This window comes from Mirounga leonina, unplaced genomic scaffold (assembly GCF_011800145.1).
Source record: "Mirounga leonina isolate KUSES-001 unplaced genomic scaffold, KU_Mleo_1.0 Mir_150, whole genome shotgun sequence".
In the NCBI taxonomy this organism is placed as follows: Eukaryota; Metazoa; Chordata; class Mammalia; order Carnivora; family Phocidae; genus Mirounga; species Mirounga leonina.
In genome coordinates this window covers 12120215-12137585 of record NW_023270374.1, presented here as the reverse complement: position 1 = coordinate 12137585, position 17371 = coordinate 12120215, and the positions used below count along the sequence as shown (strand labels likewise).

Below are 17371 nucleotides of genomic sequence, written 5' to 3'. Positions count from 1 at the left end.
TCTTTTTTTTCTTAACATATATTGCATTATTTGTTTCAGAGGTATAGATCTGAGATTCAACAGTCTTGCACAATTCACAGCGCTTACCAGAGCACATACGCTCCCCAGTGTCTATCACCCAGTCACCCCATCCCTCCCACCCCACCCCCCACTCCAGCAACCCTCAGTTTGTTTCCTGCAATTAAGAATTCCTCATATCAGTGAGATCATATGATATATGTCTTTCTCTGTTTGACTTATTTCACTCAACATAATACCCTCCAGTTCCATCCACGTCATTGCAAATGGCAAGATCTCATTCCTTTTGATGGCTGCATAATATTCCATTCAAGCAATGATTCTTAACTGGTGCACAACACAGTTACACCAGCAGTCTGTCTGGAGCAGAATCTCTATGGTGGGGGGGGGGGGGTTATTGTATGTATTCCAGAAAAAGAAATATTCCCAGGAGACTCTGGTGTGTTCCTCTGCTTAAGAATCACTGATTTACAAAGTTCCCAGAAAACCCCTAGCCTCCCAAATTACCCCATTTAATGTGTAAAATTCCACAATTCATGACTTGCTAAGACACTGCTCTCTATTTAAGTGCAAATTAACATTAAATCTTATCATTCATTCTGTAAGGATTCAGGAAGCACCACTATGTGAAAAGCCTGCCAACTCTGTCTAGATCTTTCTTGAGGCTCTTGCACTCAATTGTATATTATTTGCTACCTGCCCTGTCTTCCATTAGATCATTTCTTTCCAAACAGCCTCAGAATGTTCTCATCTTCTACTTCACCTTCGCAGCTGGTCCGGCTCCTGAACATAGTGAGTGCTTTTCATTTGTAAAACATGTGAATCCATGAATCATGGAATTCACACCTCATCAGAAATGAGTTTACCAGCTTCTCTCCAAAGAGCAGACTTGGATTAGATGGGGAGGTATGGCCAGTTTCCGGGTCAGCTGGGTAATGCATTAATGATCTCCCAGCCTCAGTTTCTGTATCTGTGAAGAGGGCCCCAAAACACAGTTTCTGGCTCATAATAGGTATGCAAGACCTGTCCATTCACACCTCTCCTTGTGGATGAAACTCCTTGTGGAGCAGTGGGTAGGGAGGTGCAGGCAGTGGCAGCCGCCTGGGGTCCTTGAAATTAGGTTGTGCAGACATCTGTCCACCCTTGATGTCCAGCCTCCCTGCTCCTGCGTGCATTCCCCGGGGGTATGACTAAGTGGCCTGAAGAGTCATTGGAACATGTGTATGTGACTATAAAACATGCTGTAACCTTGGAATCCAGACATCAAAAGGGAGAGCTTCAGTGCCTGATAAAAATGTGTGTTCCTCTCAACAAACCACTCCAAACAGTTTTCTCCATCCCACTGGGAAGCTTGTCACTGCTAATGTGATTCTTATGATTCTTGCTGCTCTGTAGCCTCTTGATCTTTGCTGAGATCACTCTGCCCCTAAGTGTGTTGCAAACAAAATGTCCTGTCTTGTGTCCAGAGCTTAAAATAACAGACTGCTGGGTTCCTGCTGTCACATTGACACTTTATTCCAAGGTCCCTCCCCAGTCCCACCACCACCCCCCTGCCCCGCCATGCCAGGGGAAGAAGCCATAAGCAAATGGACAAAGGGGCAAGAGGCAAGGAGATGGGGCATTCTCAGACCATTCAGGTATTCTTTAATATCAATGTGATATTTTTAGAAAGACTGACTTCTTAAATTGTAAGAGATGTTTTATGGAGAGACTATTCCCATCTCTTTAAAAAAAAAAAAAAAGGACATTTTCCAAGCAGTGCTGCCTAAGAGCATGTTTGAGGTTGTCCAATCTGTATTCCGACCATCATGGAGGTGTGCTAAATAATTTAGGGAGGGATAGCAGCATGTATTTCTTTAGTGCATTTTTAAACCTGGGAAATAATAAAAATAAGTCACTCTGTGGCATCTGGGCACATTCATGTTTCCTCTGTTACCAAGTAAGCTTGCAAAATCTGCAGAAAATAGAGAGTGGCACCTGTGTTGGCTCCCAAGCTCATGAAATCAGCCTCTTTCACTTAGTCTTTCAGAGGGAAATGCCTCTCTGTTTTTTTGCATGCCGATGGTTTAGCAGACAACAAATTTTCCTTCTTTAGCTTTTGACAGGTCATTCCGGGAGTCTCCACTGTCTGCAGTGCCTTCTAGCCCTCTGGAGATTGAGTTGTCCCAAGCATATTTTTGGAAACGCCACAGACGATTGTTTTTATTAGGGGACTGCAAAGCTTTGTAGTGGGATGCTTTGTGTTTTATTTGTTTTCCTTCCCCTGCCCCAGCTGTTTTTGTTTTAACAGCATTGGAGAGAAGGTTAAAGTATTTGTGGCCTCTGTTAACCTAGCCCATCTCTCAAGCTGGCAGAGCTAGAAATCTGAATGGGTAGAACAGCAATGTACAGGTCAGCTGGATTTCTATCCAGCCTCATGAGAGGGCCGAGGTTGACAGTTGGGTTGATCTGAAGTCGAATGAGCACTTTGGAGCAGATAGCTGTCAGGAAAACAGGTCACCCCCACAAAACGTACTCTCCAAGCACCCAAGCACTGATTAACTGCTGGGAGGTAATCGTGTCAAACAAGAGGCCAGGACATACGCTCATCTTTTATTTTCCACATCCAACTAAGAAATAAGTCATAGCCAACACAGTCAGGTACTTAACACAGACGTGGATGGCTTTGGGCTTCGACTGGCAATGGCGGCTATTTCTGAGACATCTGAGTCTCCATGGCTATAACCTGTAGAAACCAAAATTCATGCCTGGTCCCATCCAGATTTATATCGATTTAATACTGATTCAATTGGTCTGGGTTGCAGTCTGGGCATGGGATTTTGCCAAGCTATCCAGATGATTCTGAAGTGCCATTGAGGTTGCTAGGAACTACTGTCCTATGGGAAAAAAATATAATTAGACTTCCAAATACCTACTGCATGCCAGGTACATACAAATCATGTTTCTGCATTAACCCCTTTATTTCCACCAAACTTTCTGGGTGATGAGCTTATTTATCTGTATTTTACAGGTAAAACTGAGGTTTTTAAGGCCTTATATTGTCCAGATGGAGTTCAGTTTTTTTAGTCCATTTAACTCCAAAGCCTCTTCCTTTTTCAGAGAACCCAGAATATAGCAAAATAAACATATAAACTCTCCAGAACCCTACAGAAGAGATCAGCTCATTTACTTAACTATCTGAACAGAGACCTTCCCTGTCTTCTGCATGATGTGTGAAAGAAGAACCAGAAATGGTTGAATTAGAGACTTTGAGTGTTAGGTAGGGAATGTGACTGCAATGCCCAATCTCCACGCCACCCTGGCATGGCCATCCCTGTACAAAAAGACAAGTGCTAAAAATTCCTCCTATTCTTACAAAGCACTCTTCAAACAAGGATCTCAAAGCACACCATAATTAATAAAATCACCCACATCCTGCCTAGATGAGTAGCATTTTATATGTATAAATTCCTCTCTGCCCCCAGGCCCTACAAGAGTAGAATGTTTCCAATTTCAAAGAGTGAGCAATAGAGTAATTGAAAGGAGCTGTATCTTGGCCAACACAAAGGACCTCAAAGGCATTAATAGTGATCTATATGAGAAAACATGGTGACCACAAAGTGTATCATAATGGCTTGTCAGCCATGCTGTGTTAAATGATTCAAAGATAGAAAAGACAGGGCAATTCTTAAGAGTTAGCTACCCTTGGGATCAATATTCTGATCTATTTGGTCAACTCTCCAAAGGATCTAGAAGCAGTAAAGTGATGACATTAGCTGATGATCCAGTTACTTGGGCTAATCAAGGCAAAGGGGACAGACGGGGCCAATTAAGTAGTTGGGCAGCCCAATGATAGATGAGTCATTATGGGCAAGCGCAAAGATAATGCCACTGGGAAAAGCAATTTAAGTCATTCATGCACTTCCAGGCCAGGAAATCCTTCTAGTCTTTGAGGGGGATCATTTAGGAATCATCAGACCCAGCCTGATGAAGTCATCTCTTCATTGTGCAGCTAATGATCAACAAAAGAGCTAAACATACAAGGCGACAGGCCATATGGAATACATTTTAGTGACTGGGATGTATATCTGTGACTTCATTTAAATCACCTTCTTTAAAACAAGTCTTACCCAGTCCTTCTTTTTCTTTCCCTTCTTCTTCCACAATCTCCCCCTACTCCTTATGCTCTCACCTCCCTAAATACACAGTTTCCATGTAGAGATGAAATTTTCTTTTAAATGAAGACAAATATTCTCCTCTTCATTTCTAGTTCTGGCCTTCAAAGAGGTTGCTTTCTATACACATACAAGTTTCCAAGGAACACTTCAGCATACTACAAAGCAAAATGTATACAAATGGTTCTACACCTCTCCCAATCCCTTACTTGTATTCATGTTGCAAATCTGGAATTTCAGGGTTGAAGGCTTATCTTTTCCTTTTTGAAGGAGATGAGTGGGAAAATAAAAGCATATATGAATTAAAATAAACCATATTTGCAGCTACCTGTTTCTTGAAAACCAAAGTCCCAACCAGGGACCCCAAAAGTAAAGGTTATCAATGACTACCATGTTGATAAAATGAGTAAAAAGTATTTCATCTCCTGATTTGTCTTCTCCCACCCTGATTGCTCTCTTTGTCTCCCTTTTAAGTTCATTCTCTTCCCAACCACTAAATGTTGGATTCTTCAATCCCTGTCCTCTTTTTTTTTTTTAGAAAATCTACCCATCACTCCAGCCTTAACTTGCCCAACACTTAACCACATCCTACCTGGTTCTCAACCACTCTTTTCTTCTACAAACCACTGGACCGTTGCACCTGTTTCCTGTACCTGAAATGCTCCCCTCTAGTTTTTTGCCTGTTAACATGGTTATATCCTTCCAATCTCAACTCACTCATCATGTATTGACTTCCTCAGATTTGGTCCAATCTCTCTAATGTGGGTTCTCATAACACCACATAGCATTCTTTACAGCACTCATAAGAGTTGCAATTTTCCATGCATTTTTAGATGTCATATCTGTCTGCCTACTAGACTGACTATATGCTCTTCCCTGTTTCTATTTCTTCTCTTCCAGTTGCTACTGACTAACTTTGCACTGCCCGCTTCTCTTCTATATGGTTTATCATCGCTGCCACTGACCAGTGGTTTCCCATGTCTTATAGATTCTGATAATAAGCTTTTCTATGTCCTTCAGTTTCTAGTCTTAATACCAATTGTTGGCTTTCTCTAAATTTTTCACATTGACACTCTACCAGCAAGAGGTTTTTATTGGTTTAATTCATATTTATTATCTCTTTGGTGAAGTTCCCATGATAGACAAGTCATGACTCTCTGGCCAACACCCAAGTGGACTGGCCTTCAATCAAGAGTGTTTTGCATCCATTAGCTATGGCCAGCATGGTGGAATTACAATAACCCGATGCTTTCTCTATCACAGTCTGCTGGCAGAGTCAGAGAGGAGACTTCCTTGAGAACTGGAGTTGAGTGAAGGATAGAAACAGAAAACAAGCAGGGACAATTCAACACCCTCCTTCTTGGTTGGTGTTCCACTCAACTAAATTTCCATTCCTTTGCATATATTGTTAACACATTTAAAATGTCAGAGAAGTCAAGTAGATTTGGGCCTGGCAAGCAAAGAAAAACTCTCAGAAGAAGATCTGAACTATTTTGGGAGTGATAAAGCCTAGTGAAAAATGTCAGATGATTGGATAAAGAATGTGCCCTTTGGGAGCCTGTCTACTTCTGGTTCACCCTTACTTCTCAGGAGTAACCCTTCAGGCTCCCCACTCAAAGTGAAGGGAGTTCACCAGTCCTACCCTGTGGCAGACCTCAGACTCTAGTCCCTGATGTCCTATCCCCTTTCTCACAACATGAGGCTACTGAAAGCTTGCTCAGCCCTCAACTTCTGAACTGCCTCTACTAGAAAAACTTGGTATAACAATGATCATAATAGCTGGAAGAGTGTATTTTATTGAGCTTAGTGAAGAGTTGGCTATCATCCATTATCTAGGTAGACATCACCCATTGCTACTCTTGGGCATAATGTAGAGGTTAACAGCACAGATTCTAGAACCCAATTACCTGGGTTCAAATTCTGGCTCTGCTACCTACCAACTCTGTGAACTTGGGTGAGTTATTTGGCTTCTCTTCATGTGTAACGTGAGATTATAGCATCTAGTTCAATACAGTTGTTGTGAGGACTAAATAAATTATTAAATGTCAAGTGCTTATAACAGTGGTAACATTATGTATTTGTGAGCTACAATTACTGTTGTTGTTGATATTATTATTGTCCTTTAGAAGTAACCCCATACAATAAGTGGCCACCTGTATTACTCAGAACACATTTGGTTATAGGTTGTATAAATTCAAATAGCTTAAGAAAAAGAAATGTATTGGTTCACACAACAGACAGTCCAAAGGACAGACTCACTTAGGCATGGCTAGGCCCGAGGGTTACAATGATGCCGTCATTGTACCTTGGCTTTCTGAGTCAACATCATTCTCAAGCAGGTTTCCTCCATATGATGACAAACATGTAGCTTAGGATGAACTCATTCATACACTTCTTCAGCAGATCTGAAAGACTCTGATAGGCCCAGGTTGTATTTCATCATTGAACTAATAATCAGGGTGATGGAGTATTCCAATTGGCTAGGCCTTGGTCATATGATATCCTTGTAGCAAAGAGGAAAGTCAGGGCCAACTGAACATCATGGGCCCCTGGAGGAAGGATGTTGAGCAGGAAATGTCCACTGCTCAACCTGTGTGTCAAGACACAATCTGAGCCATTTCTCCAAGAAGGAACTGGAGAACCATGATTGACATGTTTACTGACATTTTAACCCATTTTCCATCTGCAGAGTTACAGACACCCAGGAGTGATGTTCAGAATATTGAAAAACCAGTAAAGCAAGAACTCTGATCAGTTTGAATAGACACCCAACCAACCATAACGGTGTTAGCTGTAGCAGCTGTTCCTGCTCAACAGCCACTTTGCATCAGATGCAAATGTTGGACTGATTTCTAGGGGACTTAAATATCCAATTCTGTTCAATCTTCTGTATCAAGCACACACACTCTGGTTTTGGCTGATTTGCTCACTTGCCTCATTGGAGGCAGTAATGGAGTAGAGAGATTTCTTCAGAACTCTTTCCACTCTTTAATTCCCTTTGCCATCTCATATGTGTGACCTCCCCCTGGGACACACATGGAGGACAGAAGCTAAGCTTTTGAGCTGAAGTACCAATAACCTGGAAATGGACACATATACCTTCCTTGACCTTCTGTTTGGAGCCCATGCTGTCATTTTTGGTACATGGGGAAAACAGAGGTCCCCTTCTTCCTTTCCCTCTATTCCTCTCCCTCTATTACTCTACCACTACCAAATGCCTCACAAAACAGTTCTGGTCTCAGCTGGACCTATCTTTGTTCAGGGATGTGCTACCCCTTCAAGCTCAGGTTAGGTGAAGTGCTCTTTGATTAGAGACTTGGATGAGAAGCAACTTAATGGGCCAGCTCAGCTTGGTTGAAAAGCATCTACCAACAAGTGGTGTGGTGTGTGTGTGTCTGTGTCTGTGTCACATCTTGTCACATTCCCTTCCCCTGAGTTAATGTCTTTAAAGCACTTAGCACAGAGTCCATACACAGTAGGTACCTAGTAAATGATAGCTCATCTCTTTTCTTCTTGCTAGACACACTCTCTGCCCACCCCACATGTTAGCCTGCCTCTAGTTGCTAGCAGAACCTAACAGCTCCTTCCCACCCCGGATCCTGACTTCCAGACTAAAGACAGCTCTCAGGCATCAGTACCCACACCTACTCACCAAGAGATATTTCCCTGCCTTATTTTGACCCCCTCCCAGCTAATGATGCAGGCCTGCAGAAAGACTTAAGAATGCTTGCCAAGTCAATCTGACCTTTGCTTCTCTCTTCCTGGTGGAAATTGATAGATTTCATGCCTGTCTTCTTTCAGGGTTGCAGAGAGTACGGCAACTTGCAAAAAACACAAGATACTTCAGACAGAGACTGAATGAAATGGGATTCATTATCTATGGCAATGAGGAGTCTCCAGTCATTCCCCTGCTCCTTTACATGCCTGCTAAAGTAGCGTGAGTATTCAACAGGCTCTCAGAATAACACCGGAGCCCCAAGGTGATCTGACTAAGACAGTGCTTCTGACTCTATGAGGCTCTTTCAGCATGGGCATTGCTTATGTGCTTGGAATGGGGTGCTGAGTTCAGAATTCACTTGTACAGCTTCTTGGAAGCCAACTGCCAGCCCATCAGCAAAGAGGTCTTCTAAGAAGAGATTCAAGTGTCCACCACTTTCAAGCCCTGTGAATTTGGGTGTCACCCCCTAGGCCTCACCTGTAAATTAGGGATGATCCTTGCCTCCTTCTGCCCCACAGTCTTTTTCAGGGAGAACTTCTGGAGACCATCTCTCCCAACATTTGAAAACAACATTACCAGGCTCTGTGCTTTTTCCACTCACCTTTCATGCCCATCCTCAGAAGAAGGCAGCCTTATTTCAAGTGTGGGGGAAACTGAGGCTGAGGACAATTAAATAGTTTGCCTAAAGTCATACAAGTCGAGCAGTAGTGAAATCAAGAGAATATCAAGAGGCAAACCCAAACTTAGGCTCATGCTCTTAACACCAAATTTTAATGCCTCTCCTATAAATCTACATGGAGTTGTTTCCCATTGATTGCAACTCTGAAATTGAGCATGAGAACAACTGCATAAAGAGAAAAAATGACTTTTTCTCAATATGGCATAGACAATTTTATACATGAACCATTCTCCAACCTGCCACAGACTAACTACTTCTGTTATTAAAAGGAAGTTAATTAAAGTCCTTTCTAAATATAAAATATTTATTTGGGTGTCTGACCATGTGCATGGTGGAAAGTAATAGTCAACATATATTTATAAGATTCTAGATGTCCTAACTCTCCTACAACATAATCCCATTGTTGGAAATTTCTGTTTGACTCTTTAAGAGTCTGAATAGATTGGTAGAGTATTTTAAGTAAGAGAAGAGATTCCGGGGCTATCAGTTGAGAACTCACGGTGGATAGGACTGTGTTAATTCTTCAGCATACACTCTTCTATCATTTCACCACAGCAAAATAACAAGCAGTTAAAACACACACGTGAGTTCTTTCACTTGCCACACCATTACCGCCAGTGGGCCCTTTGTTCACAGATCTGGGTTAGGCTAACAGTGCATGGAGTGGTCAAGAGGATAGTGAGCTACAGAAAAGTCCCACAGGATACTGCTTGGTACTTACCACAGGGAGGAATGGCAACAGGGACTCAAAGTAGCATATGATCCCAAACCCTTTACCATCCAATTTCAGAAGGCACAAAAGAAAACCTACGTTTATTCAGAATGGTTAGCAAAATGGTATGTTGTGGAAGAAAGATTCCACACTTAGCACACGTCTCTCTAATATGTTATCATTAGCTCAAAGGAAGACACCAAAATAAATGTGTTTTATTTTTGAGAGTCTAAAGTGCACAATGCTGGAGGGTGGTCCTAGGGAGCATGCCATATAGTTCTGACTTTGCTGGTGAAGGCTGGAAATAGAATTTTAACATGAATCCATGCCCTGAGAAGAGTCCATGAAGTGTTAAAGCAAATGCATTTAAATTCAGGAATTGAATTTTGCAATAACAGAAAGAGAGAGGGAGTACTTCTGTGGACAACAGCTAATGTGAAAAATGAAATCAGAGGGTGTTATTTGTAAAAACTGTGCTCCTTGGTGTAGTGAGGAGTGTGGAATGAAGAAGAATTTGACTCTGCCTCTTGCTAGCTGGGGGATCTTGGACAAGTTGCCCAACTTTCTGAAGCCCCAGTTTTCTCATTCTTAAAATAGGATGTAATAGTACTTATTTCATAATTGTTTCAATTAAACAAGATGAGGTCTGTCGGCATAAAGCATGTTGTCTCTTATATAGGAGCCACTAGGTGGGAGCTGTTATTATTAGTAGTATATAAGGCACTTAATATAGTACTTGGTGTACTATCAGCACTTTATCAGTGGTGGTTATTATTACTACTACTAGGACTTCTACTAGTGCAATGATTATTATTATTAGTTTCGACTGAGTGCAGGATTTGATCACCATGGTTGCATGGCTCTCCAAAATAGTTACTGCAACCTTTGGTTGCATTAATAAAAATAGAACTTCCAGGAAAATAGTAGGTGGAGGTCCTGCTATTGTGTGAATCAAATATGCCATATTGAACCCTGGATGATATGTCAAACCATCTAGTGCCTTCCAGTGAAGATGGTATTTAAGGAGGATCTGATGTGGCTGAATGCTGATTCTATGCTAAGTAAGACTGTCAGATCCAGCGATCACCCACCAAGGGTGGATGCTTGGCCCTAGTTTATAAATAAGGGCACCAAGACCCACAAAAGTTAGACTACTTTCTAAGGGTCACTCAGGTTGTACAAGCAGTAGAGCCCAGAATTAAAAGCCAGTTCCATTTGCCTCCTATACCAGAGCTCTTTTCAGTGCATAGCATGGCCTCTGAAGCTTTAGTCCACAGGGGGGGATATCCACATCTCATTAAAGCAAACACAAAGTATAAGTTTAACTCTCAGTGTCATCTTTGGTGAATCAAAAGGCCTCAGTCACTACAAATGGGGAAAAAAACACTCTAATTGCTTGAGTTTTCTAAGGAAACTTAGAATAGGTCAGTTACAAAAGGTAATGTCATCTCTTATTGGCAGGAGTTGCTGCCAAGAGCTTCCCTGCCACCTGGCTTTGTTTTCTTCTCAGATATTTCTTCAATGGAAAGTTTATATGGAGAAAAGCTTTTGAGACAAGGAGTTAATTGTATAAGCCAGCATATGAGCACTTCTTTCATTTGCTCATTTTCAACCCTTTGATTGTATTAAAGTACTGTGATTTCTCCACATGTTCACCTACTGCAGAATGAAAATATGATCTCCAGCCAGGTATCCTTTTGAGCAAAGTTTCATTGCAACCCTACCACAGGAATCTTCTACGATGTCCAATATCATGTGATTTCACCCATAAAACATTCACTTGAATAATCAAGAATATATTGTATTTACTCTCTGGTGCAGAGTTGACATTTTCCTTCCATGGGTCTCGTCAGACACTTGTAGGATGGTGGGATACAGGATGCAGTGATGCTGCATATATGCAGTGCTAATGTTTTATTATTATTATCCACGTAGTCTAGCTTCTGTCAGCTCACACTGGCTCTCATTTGTTTTGGCGAGTACAAACCCAGAGGCTCATTGTATAAAATGTTCAGGACAATCAGACATTAACTGAAGGAGGCCAGGTTTAGTAGTGTAAATTTTAAGCCCAAAAGTGCTCCAGGGAGGCCTCAGATTAGCCTAATGAATCAACAGTCATATATTTTGCTCTACATTCTTTGGCAAAACTCACTTCCTCTGGTACAAAGAGAAACATGCAGACAGTGAAAATGGTCTTTGGGGAGTCCTGAAAACTAGCCTGAGATCATGGGTCAGGTGGCTTGTATTCTAGCAATAAAAGCACTTGCCTTGTTTCTCAGATAATTATGAGCTCTCATCCTGTGTAGTTCCATGGGCAGCCTTCCATAGGGTGAACAAGAAAGAGAAATAACAGCCTCTGTTTTTCAAGCTTTCTCAGAAAGCTTCATCTCCTTGTTAATCTTCCTCAACCAAATCAAAGGCAAATCTTGCCTTTCCTGGGCCACAGGGCCAGAGAGGTTGTGTGTTCAGTAGATCTTGCAATCTCCATCACTTCATTTGATAGCATGCATTCTGCATGAGGCAACCAAAAAGGCAGACAGCTCCATGGCAAGAAGAATGAATAAACGAACAAGCTAGCTCTCCACGTCTAGTTCAAGAATTCTTCCTGAGTTATGACTGGAAGGTTTCTGTGGTGCTGTCAGCTTCCAGCCTAAAAAAAGGACACCAGAATCCTCTTAATGATGAGAACAGATCTGAGGCATTTACCTTGCTTGTGGGCAGAGACATTTAGTAAGCAAGGTTTCCTGCAGAGAACAACAGAGCACAAAGTGGGGAAAGATTCAGTTAGGGGCACATGCTTTTTTGTCTGACTTTGGGTCTTAGCACAAAAAATCTACAGACTTTTTAGAGATCGATATTCTAGAATCGTTACTGAGATTAGCTTGAAAAAGAAAGTGTCTAGAAGCAGATAATGGGAAGGAATCACAGCTGAGAAAGTTTACACCCTGTGTCAGAAAGCTTTGTAGTTATGACCTACATACTATAGGCTGCATCTACCAACCAGCCTCTCTGTGTACCCATTTCTTTCCCTGCATCCCTCTTGCCTCATTTCCCCCTCTTGCCTCATTTCCTTGTCAATTGCATGTAACAGAAGTTTAGTAATTTCAATCATCTTCTATTTATTGTTATAAGAAATGTCAATTAGCCGTATTCCTTTTCTTGCCATGTAATTTTGTCACCTCTCAGCTAACCTTCTCTTTACCCTTCCCATAGGGCTTTTGCAAGGCATCTATTAAACAGAAAAATTGGGGTGGTGGTCGTTGGATTTCCAGCTACTCCCCTCGCAGAAGCTCGGGCTCGGTTTTGTGTTTCAGCGGCACATACCCGGGAGATGCTAGACACGGTGAGTACCCCACAGGGCAACAGAACCATCAGTGCTGGCACCTTGCATTGTGGGCACATTCTTTTATTGAGCTTGCTCTAAATTTCTCTAAATTTCTCTTGATGGTTCTCTTGATGGTTTAGAAAACCAACACTCATAAAACTCACTGCAAAAAAACGGGTATGCCAACAATGCCCAACAATGTGATCAACTCAGGGGATAGAAAAGAAAAATGAGTTTAGTGAAGATTTGACTCAAGGCAGTATTTTGGTTTCATAAAAAAGACTGGCTGAGTAGCCACATGTTGTGCCATTTACTTGATCTTAAATGCAAAAGCTAATCTGACATGCTATTTCAGCATGAACCGCCCGCAACCTGACACTTTTCAGAGCCACCAAACCCCTCATAAGAAAATATGACACAACTAAGCAACATGTTGGCAAAGCAATGACAAAGACAGGTCCATCATATCATCCAGACCCACACTGACTTTTAATGATTTCATAACCACATTTCACTGTCCTTTGGTTTTGATCTTTATGTGAATGAGCGAGAGCAGAAAACTAAGCCATCTCAATCAGTTTGGGGTCGATGGAACTGTCTCCTAGTGTCAAAGCAATTTAGCAAACACGTTAAGTGTCTACTATTGTGCAAAACCCTGGAGCAAAAACTCTAAGAGGAGATACTAATAAATAAGCAACTAGTGATAATACCAGACAGAATAAATTCATCTTGGAAAAGAAATATAGATAACTGTGGAACATGAAGGTAGGAATTATATATGGGATTATATGAAGTCACTCATTATATATGAATGAGTTATTCTATATGAAGATGGGAATGAATTATGTGTATATGTGTAATATACATGCACATATAACATGTATTATGGATTGTTATGTGTGCATGTATATTATGTATGTACACATTTGTATGTATATATACAGACACTAGGAGACAGTTCTACAAAGAATAAAAAAGTGAATACTTTGAGCTTAAATAATAAATTATACACACACAGTGTCCATGTCCTTCTGCTTCACCATGACATTCTTAGGACTTAAACCAGTGTCCACTACAGAGTGCATACATAATAACAATTTCTTGCATGACACACTAATAATTGAGCTAACTCTAGGTTTTGACATGATGGGTGAACTCCGTTGTTATTGTTCTTTAGAACTTTTTATGTTGTCCAGGTTCTCCAAAATGAGTATATATTTCTAGTAATTAATTTTAACAAATTGTTTCTTTTAAATAGAAAAAGCCAAGTTTCACTACAAAAGCAAGAAAAAAAAAAACGTTTATAAATCCCTTGAAAGACTTGAGCATGTTTACACATTAAGAGAGGAAAAAGTAATGAGAGAGAGGCAGTAGGCATGGGAGAGGAAAGGACATGACCGGGGAGCATGCTCCCAGAGATGAGAGGAATGGGTGGACAGCAGTGGGTGATTTGTATTTTTTGTGACCCCCAACAGCATTGAGGTATTCATGGATACCTAATTCTGGAGACATCAGACCTTGGGATTCTCTTCGAAAGTTCTTAATTCCTATTGAATACCTGGTTTGGAAGGAGCACTGAGACATCATCTAGACAGATGCCTCTAAACTTTTGAAATCAGGCACCTATATCAATAAAAAAAATTGTGAGCATATTCCTTAATATGCACATAAGGGAAAGTGAAAAATGACCTTTGAACAGCCCGGACATTGAGGTAGTTAAATGAATATAACACTCACAGAAAATACATACTAAATAAGCCCCTTCTATGACCATGTTTGGAACAAAGCAGAGATGAGGTCACTCTACAAACACAAAATGGCTTAGAATTTCCTTCTTCTAACATGAGTGACAGCTTCTCCTTTACCAATGACCTCACCTCAGTCATCCCACCTGCCACATAAGAATTCTGCATAGAGCCAATCACTGAACTTCTCCCGCTCAAAACAGCATCAACCCAGACTGGTCCCTGCTTCCTTAGAGTCATCTAGAGCAGAAGTCTAAATGACACAGCAAATCAACCTGGCCAGGGGTAAAATGGAAGAAGCCCTTCCCAGTTCCCTCTTACTAAGATGCTTCTTCTGTAATTCATGCCTACCTTTTTTGAGTACAGGTGTGCTCATCTGATCAGTGGGCTTCAACATAAATCCACTTATAAGTTATTTATGCACTGCCAGTATATTATGCACATTTTATAGCAGACACAAAAATGGAAGTTAAAAAGACTGAGATTAAAATAACTAGAAATCCTATGTTCTCCCACACTTTCCATGAATTGTCTCTCATCTCCCCCAAGTGTGCAGATGCCCCACTCTGAGCTACTCCATCCCCACTTCAGCCAAGAGCAATAGACACTATCTTGGTTTGATGTCATTTCAAATATAACTTTTGTTACTTTGTCTTAGTGCTTAGATTTGATGTAAAAATTTAGGAAGTACATTGAAGTAAAAAGAACATTTTAACCACCCATAATGCTACCACCCAGAAATAAATGACTCTTCATATGTTGGTGGATATCGAACTTGATGCCAGTTTGAAAGACTTCCCCAAAGAGGAAAGCCCATAAGCTCCACTAGTCATTCATTCCAGAATTAACAAACATCCTCACCTTTTTCAAATCATTAGATCCTAATATCGTCCGCCTCATTTGACAGGTCAAGACAGGCCTAAAAAAGCTAAAAAGACATGCCCAGTACCATAAGATTAGTGGTACACTAGATGGGAAAATTACATCTTGTCTATTCTGCATCTCCGTTGTTTCTTTGGAAAATTGGGGATACATTTATCTGCCTGAATTGAGAGAACTGAAACAGATGAGTTCTCTGTCCTTTGTGGTTTTAAGTCCTGTGATTCCATGGAACATAGAGATGAGTGTTTAAAAGCTGCGGGTGGGGCAGTATGGGAGAGAGAAGAGGACACTAACCAGCTCCTGCAATGTTCCATTTTACCCCTGGCCAGGTTGATTTGCTGTGTCATTATGCTGTACATAAACCCAAATGTAATTTGCAAACTTACCTCTTTCTTCCACAAGGTTATATATATGTCATTAAACTTTAAAATAAAGTCTGAAAGGGTAAGCATTGGTCAGATGCTTTTATTCCTCTCCTCACACCCCAAAAACAAATTAAATACTCATGATGTGGGGTAGACTATTAAAGAATATGAAATAAAATTAAGTAGAATCTAACATTCCTCTAGGGCTGGTTTATAAGCCACACCTTAATGATTTGGATCTTTCTCCTCTTCTTTAAAATCAAAGAAGTTGGCAAAAGAAGATTGTATCTCTGCGGGGCTTAGGAGTTTAAAGAATAACTGATGGAACGCAATCTCTTTGCAGGTTTTGGAAAACCTGGATGAAATGGGCGATCTTCTGCAACTGAAATACTCTCGGCACAGGAAGTCAACACGCCCCGAACTCTACGACGAGACAAGCTTTGAACTGGAAGATTAAGTTTCCTGGTCCTGAATTGCACCTAAAGACTTTGCTCGAAAGACCCCCGTTTTGCCTCAAAAGGAATATAAATGGATTTCTTCCCCCTTTCTAAGGACAATTTTGGTTTCCAAACCAGCTTAATTGAACTGAAGGAAAGGTTGTGTTTTTAATATCTCCAGCTCGGGACTGCAGAGACAAAAATATGGTTCCAGATTTTAACTTTCTCCTCTCCCAAATATCCTGCTACAAATACACACACACACACACACGCACACACTTCCTAGAACATTTTTAATGGCAATGAGCCTGTGTTTTAGCTGCTACTGTGCAGACTCTTTGGTCCAGACTCTTTCAGGCATTCCAACCAAAGGAGAGGGCTTTGATTTTTAATTCAGTAGATCTCCCTATGTGTGTACTTATTTCATCCGCAGACATGAGCAAAGGTGGTGGGCAGTAGCTGACCTTGTTTCACCCATGAATGGCCCAGCTAGAACTCATCTGTATCATGGGGAGCTCCAGGCAGGAGAGTAAAGAAATGTTGCTTCTACCATTTGCCACATTTGGACTTTTTCCAAGGACAAGTGTCAAAAGCCATAGTTAATGTTTGGAGGGAGAGAGAGGGACTGGCCAGCCAGTAACTCCAGACATCTTTGAAGGAAACTTTCCTTTTCCTCTTCCTGGTCTCCTACGGTTTTACAGCTGAGCTTTTGAGGTTTGGAAAAGTCAAGACTTTTGTTTCATAAGGAAGGGGGCAGAAAGCAAACACAAGCCAATTGTAGGCCTAGACTCAAACTGTAATGTTATAACAACTGGAAGGCTGTTGGTGCCATGTGGAGTGAATGTTTAGTTTGCATACATAACCCTTATTACTTTAAGGAATGAGTTGTCATTTTCCTATTAAAATTTGGGTAATTGGTGAGATGCAGTTTCCTTTAGAGTTGGCTCTCAAGACTATACTTGAATGTATTAATTCAAAAACGACATTAAAAAGCAAATTCTATTTAACTTTTTTAAGACTGACACCCCTGTTCAGGCCTATTAAATAGTCCTTACCGTCTGCTGGCACATGTAATCCGATTTTGGTGTAAAGTGGGCTTGTACACTATTGAGCAACGAACTGTAATTTCCTTGAGTTCTCTCTGTCTCTCTCTATCTCTCTGCCTCTGTTCTGTCTGACTGCCTGTCTCTCTCTCTTTCTAAATGTGAACACAAACTTATCTGGAATAGTACCTTTTTGCTAATTGGTTCTAGTTGGTATGGAAAAAGCCAGTGGAAAACTTTATCTTTAACAAGCTCCCAGATGGTTCCCAGATTTGGAAACTCTAAAGAGCAGT

General features: G+C 41.0%; 1 protein-coding gene across 1 annotated transcript in view; it reads left to right on the top strand.

Annotated features, from left to right (window-relative positions):
- The window catches only part of SPTLC3 (serine palmitoyltransferase long chain base subunit 3), a 147370-nt gene extending 130328 nt beyond the window's left edge, over positions 1–17042 (top strand). Inside the window, exons 10-12 of the mRNA XM_035005830.1 lie at positions 7974–8109; positions 12495–12624; positions 15942–17042. Coding sequence (XP_034861721.1) covers positions 7974–8109; positions 12495–12624; positions 15942–16055 — 380 coding nt within the window. The 3' untranslated portion in view covers positions 16056–17042. The remainder of the gene's footprint in view (positions 1–7973; positions 8110–12494; positions 12625–15941) is intronic.
- The last annotated feature ends 329 nt before the right edge of the window (positions 17043–17371 follow it).